Below are 26,325 nucleotides of genomic sequence, written 5' to 3'. Positions count from 1 at the left end.
TTATATTATATTATATTATATTATAAATTAGCAATGGGATCTCTGCATCTGTTGTTGCCTAAAGACTATGAATGATATTGTGAACCTCTTGTCTAAATGAGCATACACACCATGTGGATTTAAAAAAAATCTATTCAGAGGCAACTGGGAGCGAGGTGGCTTAATGGACTGAGAACCAGGCTTAGAGAGAGCAGGTCCTAGGTTCAAATCTGGTCTCAGACACTTCCTAGCTGGGTGACCCTGAGCAAGTCACTTAAAACCCCCAAAGCCTAGCCCTTTCTGCTCATCGGCCTTGGAAGCAATACACAGAATTGATTCTAAGATGGAAGGTAAGGATTTTAAAGAAATCTCTTCAAAGATTTTTTTAATTCTTAAATTAAGTCATAAAAGGTGACTTAATTATATAATCTCTCTCCTTTATTGCCAGTATTCCTCTGTAGATCAAATAGAATATGCCGTGTCAACAATTCCTTCTGGACATGCACACACACAAAAAAACATATCCCATGACACCAATCCATTAAAAACTGGAACCTTGGAGAAGGTGTCAGTGGGGGCACACGTGATTTGGACAGGTCTAAGTATGTTATGGAAGACATTTCTGCTGATGAAGGAAACAAGAAACTCATGATTTTATGCTTTTTTAGTAGCACCCCAAGCAAAGAAAAAGTGACTTTAAAGCTTCCTATTCCCAGAAGCACAGGAAGTCAAAGATGATATGTATTTTTAAACAGCCCAAATTAGGCAGAAGTATCTAATAAACCCATTTCAGGTATATGTTAGAAGGGCACAAGTATTAGGTAGTCATCAAACAGCTGTTCAAGCAGATGCTAGATTACTACTTGATTAGGATGGTAAGGGGTAAGAGGACTAGATTTGGAAGACCTAAGTTTGATTCCTGATTATGCCACTTTCTAGCCATGTGATGGAGCAGCTACTTAGAGTAGTGAAGAGGTAGAAGATAGAGTGTCAGACCTGGATCAGGAACAGTCATTTTCCTGAGTCCAAATTAGATATCTGCTAGCTGTGTGACCCTGGGCAAATCTCTTAAACCAGCTTGCCTCAATTTCCTCATATGTAAAATGAGATGGAGAAGGAAATGGCAAACCACTCTTGTATCTCTGTCAAGAAAACCCCAAATGGGGTCATGGAGAGTCAAACATGACTGCAAACTCAGAAACCACTGAAAACAGCAACATTTTACAATTTTTTAGATGCCAAAATGGTAAATATCAATTGACATAATCCACAAAAACAAAAGCTCTTTGGAGTCCTCCTCAATAACTTTGAAGAGTATAAAGGAGATCCAAGACCAAAAAGTCTTGAGAACTATTGGTAGAAGGAACAAATGAGATAAATGTCTTCTGAGATGTTTCTCTAGGATTCTCTGGTTCTGCATCAGCTAGTCAAATATACTACTTCTGGACACATTTATCTCTCAAGTTCTTTCTTAGCAATAACCTGATAGCCATATGTCTCAGTCACTTTTTGTTCTTTTTTCAGTGGAGAGGAGACACAGCTGATAGGTACTCTCTTGAGATGACTCCATATATTTTCTTCAGCATCTCTAGAATAGCCTTTATATTTTCTAAATAAGATAATCTCCTCCCTTTAAATTGTCCATATAAGACATATCTACCTAAGAGATATGTTGGCATGGGATAGTGAAAGGAACAATGGATTTTGAGAAAGAAGGACTGGGTTTCAATCCCAGTTCCAACACTTAGTAATAAATATGACCATGGACAAGTCACTTAACCATTCAAAGGCTTGGTTTCCTCATTTATAAAATGGTAAATAAGACCTGTACTGAGAGGTAGCAGGGAGCAATGGATGGAAAGCCAGATTCAGAGTTAGAAAAACCTCACTTCAAGTCCTGCCGCTGGCATATATTGGTCATGTGATTTTGGAGATAATTATATATGATAATAAGAAAAGCTAGCATTTATATAGGTGGTGCACTGGATAAAACACTGGACCTGGAGTCAGGAAGACTGAAGTTCAAATTCAGCTTCACACTTACTAGCTAAGTGACCCTAGGAAAATCACTTAAAACTGTTTGCCTCAGTCTCCTCATCTGTCAAATGAGCTGGAAAAGGAAATGGCAAAACACTCTAGAATCTTTGCCAAGAAAATCCCAAATGGGGTCATGAAGAGTTGTACATGACTGAAACAACTCAACAATAATAGCATTATACAACATTAAGCTAGTAATTAATTTAAGAGATAAACCAATTTGCCCTAACGGTGTAAGGTAGTTATGTTGGAGTACCCTCTCTTTCTGCCTAACTCTCTACATTCTGCCCCAAGACCTTGGTGATAAGGGCTATATTCTTCCCCTATCAAAATCAGAACTCCAAAAAGACCCTGAAATGAACTCACAAAATATAAATGATAACATTTCAAAAAGTGCTGCCGCTTTCAGGGGAATTCTATATTTTAATGAGGTTTTAATAAAGTTCTGGTGATATTCAGGGTATAGACAATGGGTATGAGAAATTTGCATAAAATGGACCTTTTCCTGCCTTTATGAAACAATCTTTTATTCTCCCTTAAGGACAAAGTCCCATTCCTTGATGATGAATCTATATAGGCTAACCACAGAAGATCAGAACTTAAAGAGATCACCGAGTTCGTCTTATCTGCTGCCTTCATTTTATAAGGCTTGAGAAATGATAACTTTCCAAAGAAGCTAGCTGGTGGCAGGACTCAGATTTCTCAACTTCCAGTTCAGTGCTATTTTCCAACTTATCAGTGAAGCAACTATTAAGCACCTACTATGTGACAGGCAATAAGAACACAAATACAGTAGGGCCCCTGTACCTACAAGGGACACATTCCAAGACCTACTACAAATGGCTGAAACCACGTATATAAGTGAACATCTGCTGGCCCCCAAAATCAACCAGTGGATCAGTCAATTGGTCAATCAATCAATCTATCTATTAGTCCAAGCATCCAAGCATCCATCCATCCATTAACCCTTACTTTTTGTCTTAGAATCAGTACTAAGTATTGGTTTCAAGGCAGAAGGACAGTAAGGTAAGGGCTAGGCAAAAGGAATTAAGTGATTTAATCAGGGTCACACAGCTAGGAAGTGTCTGAAGTAAGAATGGAATCTATGACCTCCTGTTTCCAGTTCTGGCTTTCTATCCATTGAGCCACCTAGCTGCCCCCTGAGCATATATATGTTTTATCTTTCCTGACTTCTGCCTCTCAGCTAGGTGCTCTGTGGCTTCCCACCTCCCACCCTAAAACACTAAAAAAAAAGGTGGAATTAGAAGAGATGTCACTGGTGTGTGTGTGTGGGTGGGTGTGTGGAGACTGCCATAGAAGGAGGACTTCTGATCCTTCTGGGTATACTTCTGGCAATTCATAGGCAGACTTCCATTGTGGGTTGACTATGGATAAGTGAAATCTCAGAAAGTGAACTCATGGATAAGAGGGCCCTACTAAATAAAAAAAGTGGAAAATCCCTACTCACAAATTATTCTTAGCTCATGTACCATTTAAAAGCAGAGTCTGCCATACTTTGCCAAGTTCTCTATTTTATCATTCTGCCTCTTCTAAAACAAACAACTCCCCCCCCAAAACCTATATATAGTTTTTTATTCAAAGTTTTGTTTTTAAAATAACTAGCAATTAGAGGAAAACTACTTCCTGGTAGCAGAAAGTGCTCTAAAAATGCTCTCCTTTATAAGCAATCCATACTATACTATTTTCTCAAAGAAAATGGTCACTCAAATAGAGCTATAGTACATGGAGGTACTTAAAATCTAAACATCCCTAAGTCATCAGGTCTCACTGGCTTTTCCTTCAAAAAAGAAGGTTTGTAAAGGTTTTTCATCACTGATCTTATGGAATTCTTTCGTTTTCAAATTCCCTTTGTCTCTTAGGCTGAAATAATATGTGAGGAATACTTTTCTGACTTGATAGGAAAAATGCAAGCTATATATAATGGAAAATATTTGTATTTATTTTTTTATTGGGTCAAAGATCTAGATCAGGGGTTCTTAACCTCTTTGGGAGGAGGTGGGAAGGAAGGTGGAAGAAGAAAAGGGAAGGGAGAGAAGGGAAGAAGGAAGGAATAAAGAGAAAATGAAGGGGAAGAGGAAGGAAGAAAGGGAAGAAGGAATGGAGGGAAGAAAGGGAAAAAGGAAGGAAGGGAAGAAGGAAAAGAGGAAGGAAGGAAAAAAGAGAAGAAAGAAGGGAGGGAGGAAGGAAAAAAGGGAAGATGTAAGAGAGGAAGGAAGGAATAAAGGGAAGGAGGAAGGAAGGGAGGAAGGAAAAAAGGGAAGAAGGCTGAAAAGAGGAAGGAAAAAAAGGTTGTTTGCCAATACCTTGATATCTATTTTGACATTCAACACAATCACATGTATAAACACTTTTATCCTGAAATTTGATGTGGTCTTAAAAAAAATAGATACCCACAAGATACCCTAAACTCTATACTAATGTTTTCATTCTAAACACATGGAGGTTTACTATCTCTCACGGCAGATGCTACAACATAAAACTTCACTTGGACCCTGTTTACCCAGAAAGTCTGGTCAGAATTTTTAGCTAGAAAAGAATATTTGGACCAGACTTTCAATAGATATCATTAGTTTCCCAATGAGGAAACTACCTCTCAGTGTGGATCAGCATCTGCTTCATAATTTACAGACTTAAAGAGTTGCCTGGGGACATTGAAAAGAAGGGCTTTGCCAAGAATCACAAAGCCAGAGGGTCGTATTTCTTACTGGGGTGAATTCTCTAGCTATCTTTCCCCTCCTGGCTTTGTTTTTGACTTTCCAGACTTAGCTACCATACCTCAGCTGCCTCACAGTCTGGGGCCTCTTCACCATGACACATCCCTCCAATATGCCAGTCCCTCCTCCCATTAGTTATTCCTCTCAGGGCTTCCATTTTGAGGAGAAGGTCCAAGCTGGCCATTCTTAATTCCTTTCTTGACTTGGCTTCTGTTTTTCTGGATTCTAAAAGCATGAACTCCAGTACTAGTGATATGACTCTGGGCAAGGCACTAGGGTACCTTGTTCCCTTCTCACTTGTAAGTTCCCTTAGGTAAGTTGTCTTCCTCCATTACATCATAAGCTCCTGTAAGCAAGGCAGGATTGCTTGTTTTTTCTTACATTTGTATTCCCACCACTCAGCACAGTGCCTCACTTAGTAGGTAGGTGGTTAATAAATTTATCTTATTACTTTGCTTATCCATTAAGCCATACTGAGGAGGCAAAGGATCAAAGGATTATCTAGCTGGAATAACATGCTAAGAAATTTCCTACCAATCTAGGATGGGAACTATGTTGACACTTAAAAGAAGAAAAATATCAGACTGGGGACATGGTTCTTCCAAGGGCCAGCTGTGTTCTTGACTTGTTGCTTCCTTCTCACTACCATAAATATGGCCGAGAATGTCCGGTGCTTTGCCTCCACAAGACGGCTAACAACTTTACAGGAAGTTATTGTTTGTAAGGGAATTCACTTTGAAGGCTAGCAATAGAAAGAAAAAAAGGGCAAGGCCCAAGTGAATTCACGATGATTTCACCATATGAGATTGCCATCTTCTGGCTCTTGAGAACATTACTCCCCACAGCTCCCCTGGCTCGAAAGTCTGCAACAGAATCCCATCCAACCTGGGAAGATGAAGGCAATCAGGCATCTTTAAAAGAATGCTTAGTGAAACCAAGTGTTGTTTAACTTATTTAAAGAAAATAAATTTATAGGAAGTTGAATTCTGAGGAATTGGGAAAAAAAGCAATGTAGTAGAATAAATAAGAAAACATGCTCTTCTCTTCACAACAGAGAAGAGAAAGCAAATGAGAGTAAAATGTGGTATATGTTGTCAGAAAGTCAACATATCAAGTATTTTTCTTAATTTTTTTTATTGAAAGGGATAGGACAACCTTGAGAATACTGGTGAGTCAATGGATATTTCCAAGAATCTTTGTTATATGGAATAAAAAGAATTAAGAAGAAATATTTAAAAGAAAAAAGTGTTTTTTCCATGTCCCTCCCCCACAAAAAGTATGCCTAGAAACCCTAATGATTACAAATGAGAAACAAAGGTTCAGAATCTGTGTTATTTAGAATTTCTGGGGTTCTATTTAGAAGTATTAAGCCTCAAGATATGTAGATATACGACAAACTTCCTGTGGACATATGGGGGACTTTGAGACTATATTTTCCGTGATCCAATGGGTTTCCTGTTTTGGATGTGATGACATCAACCAACGTAGAGCGTGACTTAAATGGAGAGATGAGGCTTTGACTGGTCTCTTTTGGTACTAGGCAGCCAGGTGGAGGGAAGAAAATACTGGGAGGTCTGAAATAGCTTTTATCAGGCTTGTGGTCTTATATATTTTACCAACCTGGCCATGGTAATTAAAATATTACTTTTCCTCATAATATCAGCCTTTATCATTTTTAATCGTTACAAATCACAGAGTCAAGCAAGTCACTGGAGATCAGCTATCTTATCAACTAACCTTTCAATTTATCCCCCACATAGTTGCCAACAATTTTTTGAAAGTACAAGTATAAACATGTTATTCCTCTGACTTAATAAACTCTAGAAGCTTCCTATTTGATGTGGTCTTAAAAAAGTAAAAAGATACCCACAAGATATCCTAAACTCTATACTGATGTTTTCATTCTAAACACATGGAGGTTTACTATCTCACATGGCAGATGCTACAACACAAAACTTCACTTGGACCCTGTTTACCCAGAAAGTCTGGTCAGAATTTTAGCTAGAAAAGAATATTTGGACCAGACTTTCAGTAGATATCATTGGTTTCCCAATGAAGAAACTACCTCTCAGAGTGGATATACACACCTCTGGCATTTAAAGTCCTTTATGGTTTGACTACTTCAATCCACTTTTCCAATCTTATTGCCATTTACTTCTCTTTACAAATTCTTGGAATCCAGCCAAGATGGCCTCTTGTGTTCCTTACACAAGACACTCCAACTCTTACCTGCATGCCTTCCCCTGGGGCTGGAATGTATTTCCTCCTTATCTCTGCATCTTAGAATTCTTAGTTTCTTAGACTTTCCTGATTCCTGCCTCCTCTTCCCAGCAACTCCAGTTCCCACTACTGCTCTAGCTATCAGTGCCTTCTCTCCCCATCATTTTTATTTTACATGGCCAGATGAATAGAGTCTCAGGCTTGGAGTAAGGAACACTCATATTCCTGAGTTCAAATATGGCCTCAGATACTTACTAGCTGGCTGATCCTGAGCGAGTCATTTAACCCTGTTTGCCTCAGTTTCCTCATCTTTAAAATGAGCTGAAGAAGGAAATGGCAAACCATTCCTGTATGTTTGCCAAGAAAACCCTAAATAGAATCATAAAGAATCAAACATGACTGAAAAACAAGCATCATATATACTTATGTTAATAAGGATATAACTGTGAATGTTTAAAATATAATAATGTAGGGTGTGACTGTCAGGAAGGCATCACATCCCTGCTAAGTCCAGTAGTAGATGCCTATGGCTTTCAGAAGTCCTGGCAGCCCTGATAAAACCAGTTGAACCCATCTAGGCAATGCCCAACCAGATAGCCAGAGCAGGTATGTGAATGAGGGAACCCTACGACATCTGAATCACAAATGTGAGGGAAGCAGCTATGTCTGCGGGCTATCCTGATAAGCCCAAACTATGTCTATATAAAAGAAAGTGCTTTATAACCCAAACAACCCTTTCTCCTTTAGCAAGATCTTGTCTTTACTAAGAACCCTCTAAGGGTTATGGCTTGTTTGGGGGTTACTCAGTCTCTACTATTTTCCCACAAAGCTATTTTAAACAAACTTTTGGATTGCTCTGACATTCCTGATGAAGGCTCAGTGCACTGCAACTTTAACACTAATTATATCATTATATCATTGATATATATATGTCAAATATATATATTAACTCTCTTGATAAAGTATAAGAGCCTTGTAAGGAAGTTCTGCTTCATTTTCATCTTTATATCCCCAGCATCTAAAACAATAGGTGTTAAATAAATGCTTGTAAAAGTAGGTTTCAAACTTTTGGGTTTCAGGACTCCTTTACTCTCCTAAAATTGACTCAGGATTCTAAAGAGCTTTTAATATGTATTATAACTATCAATAAAATGGATATAAATGTAAAATCTTAATTCATCTAAAAAACTCATTTTATATAAATATAAACAATATAATTTAATGAAAAATATCTCTTCTGAGATAAAAAATTAAAGTGAAGAGTGGCATTATTTTACACATTTTTGTGTCTTTGATGTCTGACCTAATTTTCATATCTGTTTCTGTATTCATTTTTTTGATATGTCTTTCTGGTTGAACTACAAAAAGAAAATTCAGCCTCATAGAGATACAGTTAGAAAAGGAAGGAATATTTTATGAGACAAAATAATCTTAATATTATTATGAAAATAGTTTTGTTACATTGAGTCAAGAGAATAAAACCGAGGTTGACAACTCAAGTTTACTCAACTGAGGAAATACTAGAGGTAAAACAGGTCTAATGAAACATTGATCTTTTCCATAAGAAATCCTTTCCCAATTCACTATTTGACAAAAACTGCTGGGAAAATTGTAAAATGGTATGGCAAAAATTAGGTTTAGACAAATATCTCACACTCTATGCCAAGATAAGGTCAAAATGGGCATATGATTTAAACATAAAGAGTGATATTATAAGTAAATTAGGGGAACATAGAATAGTTTACCTGTCAGATCTACAGAGAAGAGAAGCATTTTAAGACCAAACAAGGGATAGAGAAACATTATTAGATGTAAAATCAATAATTTTAATTATATTAAATTAAAAAGGGTTTGTATGAACAAAATCAATGCAACCAAGGTTAGAAGGGAAGCAACAAATTTGGGTAAAAATTTTTATAACAAATTTCTTCAAAAAAGGTCTTATTTCTCAAATATATAGGGTACTAAGTCAAATTTATAAGAATCCAAGTCATTTCACAATTGATTAATGGTCAAAAGATATGAATGGGCAGTTTTTAGATAGAAATCAAAGCTATTAGTAATCATATGAAAAAAATGTTCTAAATCCCTCCTAATTAGAGAAATGCAAATTAAAACAACTCTGAGGTACCGCCTTATACCTATCAGATTGACCAATATGACAGTAAAGTAAAATAATAAATGTTGGAGAGAAGGCGGCAAAATTTTGCTGGTGGGGTTGTGAATTGATTTGACCATTCTAGAGGGCAATTTGGAATTACACCCAAAGGGCTATAAAAGAATGCATACTTTTTGATCCAGCAATACCACTACTGGATGTGTCCCAAAGAGATAAAAAAAATGGGAAAAGACCTGTTTGCATAAAAATATAACAGCTCTCTTTGTGGTGGCAAAGAATTGGAAGCTATAGGGATGTCCTTCAAATGGGGAATGACAAAAAATTGTGGTATATGATGGTGATAGAATACTATTGTGCTATAAGGAATGATGAGTAGGATGATTTCAGAAAGAACTGGAAAGACCTATGTGAACTGATGTAGAGTAAAATAGGCAGAACCAGGAGAATATTATACACAATAACAGTAATATTGTGGGATGATCAAATGTGATAGACTTTGCTACTAATGGGAAGATAATGATCCAGGATAATTCTTGGAGAATTATGAAAAAGAATGCTATCCACCTCCAGAGAAAGAAGTGTTGGAATAGGAATGCAGAGGGAAAATGTATGATTTATCACTTGTTTATTTGGATATATGATTTGGGGTTTTGGTTTTAAAAGATTATTCACTTACAAAAATGAACAATATGGAATATATTTTGATTGATAATACATGTACAACCCAGACGGAATTGCTTGTCAACGTTGGAAAAGGGTAGGGAAGAAGGGAGGGAGACAACATGAATCACATAATTTTGGAAAATGTATATGTAAATTTGTTAATAAAATAAATATAAAACTAAAAAAATGGAATCCTTTTCCATCTGAAACACACCTATAAAGCAGGAGGTAACAGCCACAGTAGGAGTTTATAGGGTATCACATTAGAATACCCAAGGACATCAGACATGAACATTTCTATGTTAGTATGGAAAGGAATGATAGTCAAAACTGACATTTACATAGTTTTTAAATTTTTCAAAGCACTTTACATTAATGAGTTTATTTGGGATTATGATCCTCATTTAAAGATAACTAAGGCTCAGAAAGAGTAAATGACATGCTTGTGGGCATAAAACTAGGTAAGAAGTGGAGGGTGGGCTTCAAACCCATGTCTTCTTGGTTTTAAGGACAATACATCATCCAATTTAAATGCTGCCTGTCATAAAGGTAACAATACACTCAAGTTCCCTTATTTCTAGTGTCTTCCCTCTGTTGATTCTCTTTAATTTAGCCTGTTTATACCTTGTTTGTACATAGTTGTTTGCATGTTGTCTTCTTCATTAGACTGGAAGTTTTTTGGGAACAGGAACTATCTTTTGCCTTTTTTTTTTTTTTTTTTTTTTTTTTTTTTTTGTATCCCTAGTGTTTGTCACAATGCCTGGCACATAGGTGATACTTAATAAAAGCTGATTGATCGAAACTTGAACCTAAGCTGTGTCCACATCTCTATTACATGCCTCAAAATGTCAGATTCCCTGATAATGAGTACAGATTTAAAAAAATAACAATATCATGTTAGCAACCTTAAAAGAGTATAACCCATGTCTTTTGGGTAGTCCAAAATACTCAAGAACTTTGTTACACTTTCTAAAAGAAAAAAGCAAAAGCTTACTTACACAACATTAAAAAAATTATCTTAGCACATGTTATCTAGTCAAAAATTCAAATTGCTTTTTTCCCTTTGACTGACCTTATGTTCAGCCATGACAACATGGGGGTCGTTCCTCCACCGATGAACCAAACAGTGAAGAAGACAATCAGGAGAGTTGTGGAGAACATCATTTGGTGAGAGTAAGTCGCCGTGTCCCGGATGGCCAATGCAAAAGCCATTGCTCCTCGAAGGCCTGTGGAGACCCACAAAGGCTGTGATGCATACACTTATGGAGAGTAAGTGACAACAGGGCTTTGAACGAGCCACTGCATTCTCTAGCCAAAATTGATTCAGGCAGCAAAATATCATCCAATTACCATCTAATTCAATCTAAGGAGCTGAGAGGTTTGCTAGTTAGAGGGCAGGAGCTTCTTCACGGTCAAGCTTTCTTTGTACAGTGATCAAATGGAATAACATCAAAAAAAGTGCCAGGTGGCAGAATAGATTGTGATATTTGAATGTAAGGGATTATGTTATTAGAAATGACAAATATTGGAAATACAAAGGAACTATATGAAGAGGTGAAAAGAGAAAGAAAGATAATAAGAATAATATATATCACAATTACACTAAAAAAATCAAAAAAGTATCCAAGTAAAACAAATCCAAAGGGAATGCAAAAACAGAGGATGTTTCTATTAGTACACATATATAATTTACATTTTGTAAACAATGTGGAGTTTGCAATTTTGCACATAATTTTTTAATGTATCTGTTTAGTTAAATGTTTTTTGTTGTTGTTGCTAGTTACTACGATTACAATTTTTTTAAAAAGCACCATGCATGGGGCAACTAGGTGGTTCAGGAGATAGAGAACTGAGCCTAGAGAAAGGAAGTCTTAAGTTCAAATCTGGCCTCAGACACTTCCTAATTGTGTCTCTAGACAAGTCACTCAAACCCTCATTGCCTAGCCCTTACCACTCTCCTGCCTTGGAACCAATATGTAGCATTGATTCTAAGACCAAAGGTTAGGACTTAAAAAAAAAAAAAGCACTATGCCATCTTTTCATGGGCATGAGTCAAGCATCTCTAGAATGTTCATCTTTTGCTTCTTTAAGAAAATGGAAATTCACTGGAGTTCTCTGAACATGGAACTCAAATTCTAGCCAAGAATTTGGGCATAGCTGTTGTGAGCCTGAAAAAAATTCTATAATGAAACAGTATTACAAATGAAAATATTAGAATGCTATGAGAAACGATTTATTTATTGATCTACCCTCTACTTTATTTCCAATCAGTATTTTTCAGCTTAGTGGAATTCCAAAGGGAAAGTAATTATTTCTTTTATACTTATCCATCAATATCTAGTTAGTCATATATTTAGTCAGGTAGGTTAATCAATCAATATTATTTACATTTAGTATAATTAAATCATTTTAAAGATCCTCTTTCCTATATTAGACTTATAAAGTACCTTTGCTTTGCTTAATCATGCTGACTAGAGGACCTCCATCCTGAGCAGAAGGTCAAAGTCATCTCCACTCTGACTCTGATCATCAAGGTTCAACATGAGAGATGTTCTAATACTGTGGAAAATCCCTCAGTTATTTTAGGAGGCCTTCTACCCATGGTTGCCCAACATGAAGGCATCCTGCCAGTCAGCCCTTAGTCAGCAGAGATGGGCTATGCCTATCCCATCTATGTTAATGTTGACCTGCCAACCTTCTTGGCAGACCCTTCTGAAAAGTCAGGGTATTGATTTATTGACGATTGAGATTGTGTTTTTACTTTGCCTCTTCTGTTTCTTTTGCTTCATCTGAGTCATGAGCATTATAAAAACCTGTGCCCTGGAGGGAGAGGCATCTCAGATTATGAGAGCATGGTTCCTATTAGCTGAAGGGGCCCAAGTCCCTTCAAAAAATTATTTTTGGCTCAGAGCTCTGCCTGAGTATTGCATAATGGACAAATGTTTGTAGCACAATGAGGACTCAAATTTCAAAGCAGTTTGGAATTTCACTAACAAATTAAGAAAATAGAAAAAAAGCTAATATATGATCAGTCTTAAATGGGTATGTCTAAGAAATAAGTATCAAGATTATCAGCTCATTCCCTCATTTTCTCCTGTACTCAATCTTTCCATTCCCCTAGGAATCAGGAAAGTAGACCACAGATTTTACTAAGGATCAAATAATAATATTAGCTAGCAAAGCACTTTTCAAACATTATCTCATTTGATTCTCACAAAAACTCTTGAGGTCTAAGTGTTTTTATTACCCCTATTTAGACATCAGGTGACTTGACTAGTGTCACAAGACTAGTAAGCATCTGGAGTCAAAATTTGAACTCAGGACTTTCAGAATTTAAATTTAGTGCTTTATCCATTGAAACAACTAGCTATTTACTACTGATAAGGGATTATTTGCAAGCTTGGAATGCAGGTGCCACAATGTGCATTCCTCCTTTCTCCTATCCCTGGAATGATTTCTTTTAATGCTTCTGCTTCTTAGGACCCCATTCCCCAGATCTCTTCAAGATTCAGCTCAAAGATGCTCTCTCTTTCAAGAGGTAAATCAGAGGCAAAATTAACTGGAATCTTGATTTCTTAAACACTTAAAGAAAATATTTTAACACTTTGCCTATAACATGTTAGTTTGAAGTTTATTTTATAAAACTTTCTTTTTTTCATTTGACAAACTTAAGCTATTAGGCTTCTAGTATTCAAAGTAGCAATTCTCCATGTGTGTGCGTGTGTGCGTGTGTGTGTGTGTGTGTGTGTGTATTTTGCCCAAAGCAAATCCTTTTTTTTATTTTTTAGAAAGTCTATCCAGCCTCTGAATAGTAACATAGTTGTAAATAGCCTCCAAGAAGATGTTTAGAGCACAAAATTAACTTTTTTGGCAGGTGGGGTGGGAGAATTTAATAGGGTCCATAATAACCAAGCAAATATGGCATCTCTATCTTATAATTAGATTCTTGCTAATAAAAAATTCATATTGTAAAACTTTAGCTATTGTTATCCTTAAGAATGAATCAAGCTGGATGGCTCAGTTTCCCTACATTGATGAGTATTAGCACCTTACAATTAGAAGTTCTATTCCTGGCATCTGTGAAGTTGTTTTAAAAAAATATTTTGATAACTGTATTTCAATATAATTAGTTTCTTTTTTGTTGTTGTTCAGTTGTGCCTGATTGTTCATGACACCCTGTTTGGGGTTTTCTTGGGGAAGAGAAATGGAGTGGTTTGCCATTTCCTTCTCCTGCTCATTTTACAGACTCCCCAACCCAGTGGTCAGTTGATTAATAGCTTTTAGGTGAATCATGAAAAAGTGATGAAACAGGGGTCTTTGGCTCAATGGATGGAGGGCCAGGCCTAGAGATGAGAGGTCCTGGGTTTAAATCTAACCTCAAACATTTCCTAGCTGTGTGACCCTGGGACAAGTCCCACAGCTAGTAAGTATCCGAGGTCAGATTTGAATTCAGGAAGATGAGTATGACACCCTACTGCACTACCCAGCTTCCCTAGTTTCCTTGTTAATTCTACTTCACTTAGTACATTTTAAAAATTCAAAGAAGGAAGTCTGTAGACTCCCTTAATAAATGTATCTCACACACACAAATACACACAGGCGGAGAATTGCTGTTAAATACTAAAAGCCTAATATTTTAAGGGTGTTAAATTTAAAAAAATCTTTCTAAAATAATCTTTAAATTACCTTATGTTGGCTCCTAGGCAAAGTGTTAAAATATGCTTAGTATGTTTCTTAAACGGTGCATATTTTCACTATTTTTCTAATTCAGGGTTGACTTTATCAGTTGTTCTGACATGCTATAGATGTGGGTAGGGATGCAGAAGCAGTACTGCAGCATCGTCCTGGGATGCTGAACCACACTGGTTGTCATGCCAACATTGGTGTCTTCCAAGGCAACTGAGGGACAATGCAGGTGGTTGGAGGAGGATAATTAATGGTAGTAGAATGAAGAACTAGTAAGGAGGCTAAGACAGAATGCTTGTTTTTAGTGATTTCATGTCATAAAAAATTAATAGTTCAACTGAACAGGTATTTCAAACTGCATACCCAGCACTATGTAATGGTGTATGATGAAGAATAAGGAGGAAGAAGGGAAGAAGAAAAAGAAGCAGAATGAAATAATAATAGCAGTAGACCATATTTATATTGTTGCTCAGCCATTTTCAGTCATGTCTGACTCTGATCCTACTTAGGATTTTCTTGGCAAAGACATTGGAGTGGTTTGCGATTTCCTTCTCATGCCCATTTTATAGACGAGGAAACTGAGGGAAACTGGGTTAAGGGACTTGTCTAGGGTCACACAGCTAGTGTCTAAGGCCAGATTTGAACTCAGGAAGATGAGTCTTCCTGACTTCAGCCCTGGGACTCTACCCATTGTGCCACCTAGCTGTCCTTTACATAGTATATTGAACCATAAAATCTTCTTTCCACCCAAGAATCCCAAACACACACCCCGTCCCCATCCCCGAAGTAGGTGGTGTGATTACTCTGTTCATTATTTTACAGATGATCAAACTGAGGTTTAGAGAAGTTAAATGACTCATCAAAAGTCATACAATTATCTCAGAGCAGGAAGTCACACCTATATCATCTTGATTCCAAGTCCAGAGCTCTTTCCACTATCTGATGGCACCGCTATATAGTGACATTGAGAAGAATCCAAAGGTCCTTGTCTTAGAAGAGTTTACAAATCCAATTAGATAAAGCATGCCATTTGTATCAATAGAGTAATACTCAAATTCTACTTTTTAAAAAACTTACCTGCAGGTAAGGGGGCCTGCAGTAGACAGAGAGCCAGGCCTGAAGAAGGGAGATCCTGGGTTCAAATCTGGCTTCTGACACTTTCTAGCTATGTGACTCCGGACAAGTCACTTAACCCCAATTGCCTAGCCCTTACCGCTCTTCTGCCTTGGAACAATACTTAGAATCATTTCTAAGACAGAAGGTAAAGGTTAAAAACAACAACAACAACAACAACAACAACAACAACAACAACAACAACAACAACAACAACAACTAACCTGAAAACATCATCATGTGTTGAAAGTTCCAGCCAATCTTATGTCTTCTGCCCAGGTTCAAGAAGAATGAGAGAGGGTAAATGTGTGCAGCTCTTCCCAGGAAGATAGCAATCTGATTGCCACATGGAGGTTAAGGATCTACTAAGTTTTTGACAGGACATTTCAAGGCACTTCTAACAAAACAAAGAACTTTGGAATTCCTTTCTTACCTTATTAGGATCAGGAGGAGAAAGGGGTTATGTCATTTAGTTTTTTCTAAATTCAACAAGTCAAACTGGATTTCCCATCTTCCTCCACTCCCCAACCCAGTGGTCAATTGATCAGTAGCTTTCAGGTTAATCATGAAAAAATGATGAAACAGGGCAGTTTCCCCACTGCTTAGCCTTTACCACTCTTCTACTTTGGAACCAGTACACAGTATTGATTCTAAAATGGAAAGTGTTTAAAAAAAAAGTGATGAAACAGCTCAACCTAAAAACTGGTCATGACATGCTACCCCAATTCCAAACGCTTCTGTTAGCAATGAGATCTAACCAGAGACTCTAAAGCTCCATTCCCATATAAACAATGTCCCAAGTTGTTTTTTTTAACCCTTACCTTCCATCTTTGAATCAATACTGTGTATTGGTTCCAAGATAGGCATTGGGGGTTAAGTGACGTGCCCAGGGTCACACAGCTAGGAAATGTCTGAGGCCACATTTGAACCCAGGACCTCCCATATCTAGGCCTGGCTCTCAATCTACTGTGCCACCCAGCTGCCTTCTGATGTCCTTTGAAATATATATTTAAAATGATATCCATCACACCTGGTAGCTAATGCCAGATGAACCAGTATTTAAAATAATTATGTAACAATGGCAAAACTCTTGCTTTCTCCTATTTATAGGGCTCTAGATTAGGTTAAAGCACAAGGCCAGTAGTATATAAAGGATCAAAGTCAAATGGCAGGACTCAGAGAAGCATCTTTATGGAAGAAAATTAAGAGAGAAAAATTATCCCCAAAGCCAAATGCTAAAGAGTTCAGGGTGTAAAAGAGAAATCTGTAAACATCACAGAGATTTCTAATAACTAGGAGTGTCTAGTAAATGGAAACGACTAGCAGAGGTCATAAAATAGCTAGCATTTTTTAGTAAACGTATGAGAAAGTTACCTCAAATCATTTCTGTAGTAAGCAAGAGAACACTTCTGAATACATATAGCAATTGATATACGATTAGAAAGGGAAGAGAATCATTTTCCTCTGGTGAAAGTCCAAGTAATACTAAAGGTCTTCACAAGAAGTAACACGGAGAATTTCTGCCATCAAGTGTTAACATCTTTGAGAAACGTGAGTGGGAAGGGGAAACTCTATGGCTGAGCTATAAGAGTTAGCCGGATCAGCTTCTCAATGCGCACCTCACTTTAAGAGTTTGGGATTTGTTTCTGGTTTTAAGAAAAAGTCATGCTGCTGTTGAAAGGAAGAAAGAACTTCCTGCATCCCTTAACTCCCAGCTTTTACAATCCTCAGAGGGGTGGCTCTTCCAGAGTAAGTGAGAAAGAAGTCTCACTCAAAGTGTCTACGTCAGGAAGCTATGGAACAGTGTACAAACACTCAGAGCTTGGCTCAGTGCAGACATGAAGGATCTTGGACCACTCAGACACAACTCCTTCATTTATAAAATGTGGACAATGAGTCATCTCAGTGCATGCTCAATGAGGGGCAATAAATAAAAGGAATAGTCTAGAACTTTGAATAACAAGGACACTTAATCTCAAAAAACCAAAACCAAGTTTAAGAGACCTTTGGACTAAGTAGGATTGAGGTTTGAAAAACTTCCTACCAGTGAGAATGGTTTAGAAGTGCAATGATTGAGTTCTCTAAGAATGGACTGAATTATCTACCACTAGAGGCTTTCAAGTGGTGATCTTGGAAATCTGATGGAGAAATTCCTACTTTAGACAGTAATAATAATATCTAGTATATTTATGTAGTGATCCAAGGCTTGCAAGATACTGTAGGTGGTACCTCATTTGATCTTCACAACAACTTTGAGGTAGATACTATTATCTCCATTATATAGATGAGGAAACTGAGACACAATGAAATTAAGTGACTTGTCCAAGGTTAAATAAGTGATTGAGGTAGAATGTGAATTCAGGTCTTCCCAATTCCAAGTCCTTCTCTCTACCCATCATACCAACTAGCTGCTGGACTAGATAATATCTATGATCTTTTCTAACTTAGCTTTCTACCATCTCTCTTACCCCAGATCAGATTAACAAAATGAAAGGTACATTCAAATATTCTTCCTGGTCCTCATCACAATTAAGTTCTGTTTTGTTTAAAGCCAAGTAACCTTTCACCCTTTGGGAGTTCCTAAGCCATTTTATAAACATGCCTACACAGGTCACTTTGGCAATCTAGGTTTGGGCTTAGGGTTTTATTTTTAATAGTTGTAATATTATGTATTTTATTTTATTTTATGCATTTAAAAAACTATTGCATTTATTTTATGTGTTTAAAAGCATCATTACAAGAAAGTGTCCATAGGCTTCATCAGAATGTCAAAAGGCTTCATAGAACAAAAAGGATTAAGAGCCTCTTATAAAAGATCTAGTCTAATTCCTTCCCTTTTTGCGGGGGGGCACTTAGGGATTTCTAAGGTCATTAAAGTATGATTTGATAAATATGTTCTTTTCCATACAATAATCAAAAGGACAAAGGTAGGACTCCATGTTTGTCCTCTTCATAGGGCAATGCTATAGATTCAAAGTCATGGGAGTCCTCTGACTCATTAGAACTGGACAAAGAGAAATGCAAATGCATTAGAAAAATATGTGATCCATCATGTATGTGATGGGGATATGATTGGGATTTTGATGTAGCATGCTATTGCAGATATGAATAACATGGAAATAAGTTTTAAACAATGATACGTATATAACCCAGTGGAACTGCTTGTTGGATTTGGGAAGGGGGAGGAAAGAATGGTGGAGGGAATCAAGAATCATGTAACCATGGAAAAAATATTCTAAATAAAAAAGAGGAAAAAAAGAACTGGACAAAAAACTGAAGAGAGTTACCTCCTGAATACCAGGTTTTGCTTTATCTCTATAGATAATCTCTCCCAAAGCAAGGGACATTTCTCTGGGAGAAATAAATCTCTCTTCTAATGATATCAAAAAGATTTCACTTATGAAATGATTTCTCTGGTCTTTAGACTCTGTTCTATTCAGGGGAGGCCAAATGAAAATTGAAAAATCAGAGTGCAATGGTAATCCTCATGGGTAGACTGTTCCTTTTCCCTCAAAAGCTATATAATGTGGTTTCTCCAAAAACTATGCAGCTGTATTAAGAGTAGAAATGTTTGACCATTTGGCCCAACTTATTTTTTCTTTTTATAGAAACTTCCCCTGTGTTTCTCTATTCACCAGTTAGCTGTCTTGGTTCCAGCCTGGTGATAATGAGGCCAAGGCCTGTGTCTAAGCATTGCTAGGGGACAGCTGGCTTTGATTTGTTCCATGGCTGCAGCAGACCGTCTTTCATATTTGAGCCACTGGCCACAGATGGGTCAATGAGGCGATTCATCATCCTTCCTGGAAGAGTAAAGTTGGAATTTGCTGATGGAGGCTTAGGAGAATCAGTTCTGCATAACAAAGATAACAAATTTCATTTCCTTTTTCTGTCTAGAATTTAATGAGCTCCTAGCACATATGGGAAACTGGTTATTTAGGCTACTGAGAGAAACTGTAAGACTGCCATGACCTTCTCTGAGCATCCAACTCCCTACGCTTTCCAAAAAGGCATCATCATGCGCTTTTCATGGTCCTCCTGAGGGGTTTAGGCCTTTAGAGAATAGGCAACTTCAGCAAAATGGAAATGGTACCTGAAAACTGGAGGGTATGCCAGAGGAACATGAGCTCTGTAAGTCTTATCAAGTTGAAAAGGCTCTGAATAAAGGTCTGGTGACCCGTTGCAAGTCTATGGCTTGAGAACGAACCTAGAGATGCTCATAACCAGGTTAGGTTGGTCACAGATTGATGCAGTTCAGAGAACTCAACAGTCCTCAAATGCTATCTCTACTAAAGACTTCTGTCCTCAAGCTATCTCTCATCTACTATGTATGTACCTACACATTTGTTGACCTATTAGAATGTAAATTCTTAGATCAATGGTGTCAGATGGAAATAGGGACCACTAAACTGTTCACAAGGACCCTTGTGGGTTGCATATTGACTTTTGTTTAGTTGTCTTCAGTCATAGCTTACTCTTCGTGGCATTTAAGGGTTTTCTTGGCAAAGAGATTAGAGTCCTTTGCCATTTCCTTCTCCAGTTCATTTTACAGATAAGGCAAACAGGGTTAAGTGACTTGCCTAGAGTCACACAGCTGGTAAGGGGCTGAAGCCAGATTTCTTGATACCAGGGCTGGCACTCTATCCACTGCACCACCTAGCTGCCCCTGCATATTGACTTAGAAAACCACATATTAACATTACCTATGTTGTAAAATATTTTTATTTATTTTGTTAAATATTTCCCAATTCTATTTTAATCTAGTTTTGGTGTACTTGTAAAAGTTATATGCTATGTGTGGCCTGTGTTTGACACCTCTGTCCTAGAGGATAGGGCTATTTTTGCCTCTTTTTCTATCTCTAGAGTTTGGTATAGGGTCTAGCACATGCTATGTGCTTGTTGCTCACTGTTTTGACTGATGTAAAGTTATAGGGAGATTCAGAGACTGGGTCTGGAAGCAGCTATGTCAATGCAATCATAAATCCTTGAATTATAATTCAATTAATATGAGGCAAAAATAAAACATTAGAGAATGGAGAAGCTTTAGAGATCATCTAGTCATTTTATAGATGAAGAAACTGAGGAATAATAATAATAATAGTTGGCATTTATATGATCCTTTAAGGTCTGCAGAGTTCTTTTTACATGTTATCTCATTGGATCCTCACACCAACCCTTTTATAAGGTAGGCACTAAAATATTTCCATTTTACAGATGAAGAAACTGAGGCTGAGAAAAGTTGCTCAGGGTCATACAGAAAATATCTGTATCAGGTATTCTTGACTCCAAGTCCAGGATTTAATCCATTGTGCCACCCTGATGCTCATTAAGTGAGTTGGACAAGGTCACATAGATAGTAAGGTATACAGAGATCTGGTATTTAAATATAAACTCTACTCATTATGATAATTACTTGCAAAAAGTCTACTCTGTAAATAATTTCAGTTTATGGACCATTACTTGCTACAAAGGAGGAAGAAGTAGAGAGTAATGTACTTCAAATTAAATAAAAATATATTGGGGAGATTGAATTGCTTTGCCAGCTCTAGAAAGAGAAAAAAGGGAGACAATTTGGATCATGTAACTCCAGAAAATTTATGTGGAAATTATTATTACATGTAATTGGTAAAATAAAATATCTTTATAATAAAAAATATATTGGGGGCAGCTAAATGGCTCAGTGGATTGAGGCCCTGGGTTCAAACCTGGCCTCAGACACTTCCTAGCTGTGTGATACTGAACAAGTCACTTAACCCCCATTGTCTTGCCCTTATTTCTCTTCTGTCTTGGAACTAATACATAGATTTGATTCTAAGATGGAAGGCAAGGGTTCAATGAGAGAGTGACAGAGAGATGGGGAGAGAGAGAGATAGAGAGACTCTGTGACTTCAATCAAAAGGCAGGAATAAGTAAGGACAATGAGAAATTAGTTGAAAAATATGGATCAGGAATAAGGAATGAGAGAAAGCCTTATATATCACAGAGAAGCCTCATGTCTGAATCTAATGCAATGGTTCCCAAACTTTTTTGGCCTACCGCCCCCTTTCCAGAAAAAATATTACTTAGCCCCCTGGAAATTAATTTTTTTAATTTTAATAGTAATTAATAGGAAAGATAAATGCACCTGACACCATCACTGCCTTCCTGGATCGCTGCAGCACCCACTTTGGGAATCACTGATCTAATACTTATTTTCTTTTGGGAAAAGGATACAGAGACAATAATATTTTAGGAACCAAATAATACGACAAAAAATGAAGTGTATGTTTTAACGGATAGGAAATGACTAATTTCAGATGTGGGAATCATTCCAGAATCACTTGCCTGTGTACAGTCAGATTCCTAATTTGTTAGGGCAATGATAAAGACTGAATACAAAGATAGAATAGGAATGGGCGGTGGGGAGAGAAGAGAGGGTGTGCAATGAAAATATCAATCTGACCTACTTAAATATGGTAGTGATGATGAAAAATCAGACATAGATGAAAGAAATGACACAGACATTGACTACAGTAATATCAAAGAGATGTTTTAGGTACAAATCAATTGCCTTAACAAGGAGACCAAAAGAGCTTAAAAAGTGCTTTAGTTAGCAACATTTGACTTTCTTATCAAGCAGAAACATATGGCAGTGAGGGGCAATACTGGTTTAAAATATAAACTAATTTGGCAAATGATGGATGATTATGAGAATCATTCACCTTCTAAGTCAGAGAAAAGAAATGTAAGATAAAGCAAGAGACTCAACTAAGTAAAGTTATCCTCTAGAACATTTAAGGACAAAAAAATGGAAAAAAGAAAATCTAATAGACTTAAGTTGGAAACAATCAGCAAAGATTTTTTAAAAATAATTTTTTTTAAATTGCCAAGGACAAAAGAGTTCACCTCTGAACTTTAACATCACAGTCCTTGATGAAGTTACAGAGCTGGTAGAAATGGTGCTAACATGAACAAAAATAGTTGAGTTGGACTAAAGAGTAATGAAGGTAACATAATTATAAGGAAGTGGAGAGATTGATTCCCAAGCTATCTGAAGGAAAGGAAGATACCAAAAGCATAGGAAAAATTATTGGATCTTATTACCACTGAAAAAAAGCAACCAGGAAAAAAACCTATATGCCTACCCTCCCATCTATACAAAATCTTTATGAAAATTATCACATAAATCTGGAACATTCTTGATGAAGACATTAATATGTAGCAAGAGGGCTTTAATAACTGATATCCTACAAAAGACAACATTTTTATAATCACTAACTAAAAGATGTGGAAATACTAGCTTGCATTGTGTTTACTGTTTGTTGATTATAATAAAATATTTGGTTCAATGGAGAAAAAAATGCTGCCTTAAAGATTTTTTAATAAAGTATTTCTTGTGCATACATTAAATTTATTCAAGATTTCTTAAAATGTATAACAAAGAACTTTGTTCAAGGATCTCTTGATTATAAATATCAGTCAAGATCTATCTGTAAATATTTGCCAGCTTCTCCAGAGGTTTTTGTCTTTTTTAAAACTAATTTAATGAAGTAGATTCAGGGCAAAGTGCAAGTTGAAGAGGGATTCCTACTTTGCTGAAATCCTCTAGCTGCTCCTGTTTATGGAAAACAGTGTACTAATTGCATTGAGTTCCCTGAAACCCTGGAAGATATCTATAACTATCTCAAAATCTTTGGACCAACCATCCACATAAGAAATACCAAGTGGACAAAGAATGTCAATTATCCAGATAATGCATATGGTTGGATAGATAATCTAAAGGGCTCATCTATCATTTATATATGTGTACTTTACACATATATATTACATACAATATATCATATATAAGAATATATACACACAGTCTATAACATACACACGCACATGTGTATCGCTTGCCAAACATATGCCTGTATGTACACACATGTATATAGACATGCATGCACACACAGAGTCACACATATACCTATGCACAATATATGCATACAAATACAGCAGGCAGATGATAGGAAAAGTCAACCATCTGGACTTTTGTAGGAAAATATAAGTAATGGGGTCACCAGGGATATTAAAAATCAACTATGGGGTTTGTGGGAACACTCTCTGGGATGTAAGAGAGACTATAACTGAACACTGAAGTCTTGTACAGCTACACCACTCCCAACGGAAAAAATAACAGCCAACTGTCACTCTGGCCAGAGGTCTTGAATTAACTGACAAGGTAACAAGGTGAAATTGGGATTTAATTAGAAACAACTAAAAGGAGGGATAGGAGTGACTACTCTAAAATCTTAACACCTAATAACAAAACCCAAAGGGACAGGGAAGGACTTATTCACTACACTAATCTAAGCTATCTAACTAACAGGGCCCAAGGAGCTATACTGGAGTCTCTGGGTTTCTGCCTCAAACCTGGAACCTGCCAGGCTTGAGTACAGCTGGGGCTTTTGTGGCTTTGGGATTTCTCACTGCAATTCACTGATGATGTCTGGATGCCAGGAGCTACAGTTGTCTCAGGAACCAAGCAGTAAGGGGTTTGCTTGAAGCACTGTCCTCTTCTCTTGTTCTTTCCTTAAATGCCACACCACACAGGATCCCAGGGGAAAACAGGATGCAAGGTGTCCTTTGCTCTGAGGTCTCCCAGGCTGGCAACAGTTTTTACCTACCACTAATGGAGTCCACACACAGAACACAGATAAGACTTCTTCCTCCTTCATTCCAACCTGGAATTCCCAGCTCCAGCTCCTTCCTGCTAGGTACTTCCTAATCAATATATAATCAATACCTAATAACCAGCTAATCTAATCTTATTCATAACACTTTCAACAGGTGGCATACAAAAGGCAGCATTGCAAAGTTCTTTTAATGACTTCAAACTTCTCTTAGAAAACAAAGGTTCACCGATTTGTTACCAATATTCATTCTATTGGTATCATTGTAGGTCAATAAATGTTATAGAACACTATAAACTCTAAGAACTAAGTTTCCTCAAAGGACATTGAGAGAGATGTGTGGTGGGCAAGAGCTAAATCATAAAACAAATAAGTAACTACAAAGAAAAATAAGTATAAAGGATGTCATCCGGGAAATATATGATAAAAAGAGAAGATCAGTTGTTCAAATGGTAAGAGCAAGAATAATGACTAGACAATCCATGATGTAAGCTGGCACCCCTGGTATGTCAATTGAAAGCAAGAAAATACCAGGTGGATCTCTTGTGGCAAGCCTAGAGATTTAAATTTAATTTTAATAATTTTAATAAAATATTAAACATATAAATAAATAATAGATGGGCTACAATCTTCATTAAGGGAATACCCACATCAATAATGTCACAGACCTAGGGGCAGCTGGGTAGCTCAGTGGATTGAGAGCCAGGCCTAGAGACGGGAGGTCCTGGGTTCAAATTTGGCCTTAGACACTTCCCAGCTGTGTGACCCTGGGCAAGTCACTTGACCCCCATTGCCCACCCTTACCACTCTTCCACCAAGGAGCCAATACACAGAAGTTAAGGGTTTAAAAAAAAATAATGTCACAGACCCACTTGCACACTTAAATACTATCTTTGAAGTTACATTAGGCAAGACATGATATTTCCTGTTTTATGAATGAGGAAAATGAGAAACAAAAAGATTAAGTAACTTGTCACCTAATGTGACAGAATTAAGAGTAGTTCTCAGATCTCTTGATTAAGGGTTACTTTTTTCTACCACATCATTCTGTCTCTTACTGTACAAAAGACCAATTTCTATCTTTCTCAGAGTCTTTCATCCCTTCCTCTTGGACAGAATTATGGCCGCTATCCACTTTCTGAAAGGATGAACGTACCTAAGACTTTAACAAAAGGCACAGAAGAGGTGCTACTGACATCTTGGAGTATGGAGTAGAATGGATTAATCTTCACCCTGCTAGGATCACATCACCTTACCTACCATTTTATGTCTTCACTATACTCCCTTTAGATAAATCCAATTTAGATCCTCAAAGGGTCCTCAGAATAAACTTAGCTAGTCCATTATTATTAACATGACTCAGTACATTTGTGATACATGTATGTTTTATTGACCTACTGTTGAACCTATGAATTATGATCCTTTTTTCCTTAATTAACCAAACAGAAAAAATTCACTCTTTCCACAGTGTACCCTGCTTCAAAAGTCTCTCCTATAAAACTTAGAGAAGGGATTATTTCTCTGGCGTGCCTGAGAAAGCAGAGGAAAAGAAGATGGATATATCTTCATTTTTAAAATGTATTAATTGTATTAAAGTATATTGTAAACTTGATCTTATGAAGATGATTCCTATGAAGTGACTATGTTGTTCTGAATGAACTAAATGGTATTAAGTTATAGTCTCAGAAGTGAAAAAGAAAAAGTCATTTGTAGTGAGGCTTTAAAATGACTCTGGCTGTGATCTTTATCTAATATAGTAGGGCCCCCATATCTGTAGGAAATACATTCTAAGACCTATCATGGATGGCTGAAATTGCAGATATAGGCGAACACCTACTAGCCCTATATATGTGTTCTTTCTTCCCCACTCAGTGCTCCGTGGCCTTCTGTCACCTCCACCAGCCCCCCAAAAGTGAAAGTGGAGGTAGAAAAGACCACTGGTGGTAGCAGACCACTGTCATAGGAAGACTTTAAGCACACTGTGAGTTGGACTTCTGGTACTTTCTGTTGACCTCAGACAACTGAAACAGTGAAAAGCAAAACTGCAAATTAGGGGGTCCTCCTGTACCAATATTTTGCTGATGTTGTTATATGACTCTGAGTCACAGAACATTATGATATCTGA

General features: G+C 37.0%; 1 protein-coding gene across 1 annotated transcript in view; it reads right to left on the bottom strand.

The window, feature by feature from the left end:
- Positions 1-26,325, bottom strand: part of SLC9A7 (solute carrier family 9 member A7) — a 212,253-nt gene that overhangs the window by 46,026 nt on the left and 139,902 nt on the right. The window contains exons 11-12 of the mRNA XM_044670403.1: positions 15,777-15,888; positions 10,826-10,979 (exon numbers count right to left, since the gene is read on the bottom strand). Of these exons, the coding sequence (XP_044526338.1) occupies positions 10,826-10,979; positions 15,777-15,888 (266 nt within the window). The remainder of the gene's footprint in view (positions 1-10,825; positions 10,980-15,776; positions 15,889-26,325) is intronic.

The sequence above is a fragment of the Gracilinanus agilis genome, chromosome 3, assembly GCF_016433145.1.
Source record: "Gracilinanus agilis isolate LMUSP501 chromosome 3, AgileGrace, whole genome shotgun sequence".
In the NCBI taxonomy this organism is placed as follows: Eukaryota; Metazoa; Chordata; class Mammalia; order Didelphimorphia; family Didelphidae; genus Gracilinanus; species Gracilinanus agilis.
This window is presented reverse-complemented; position numbering and strand designations above follow the sequence as displayed.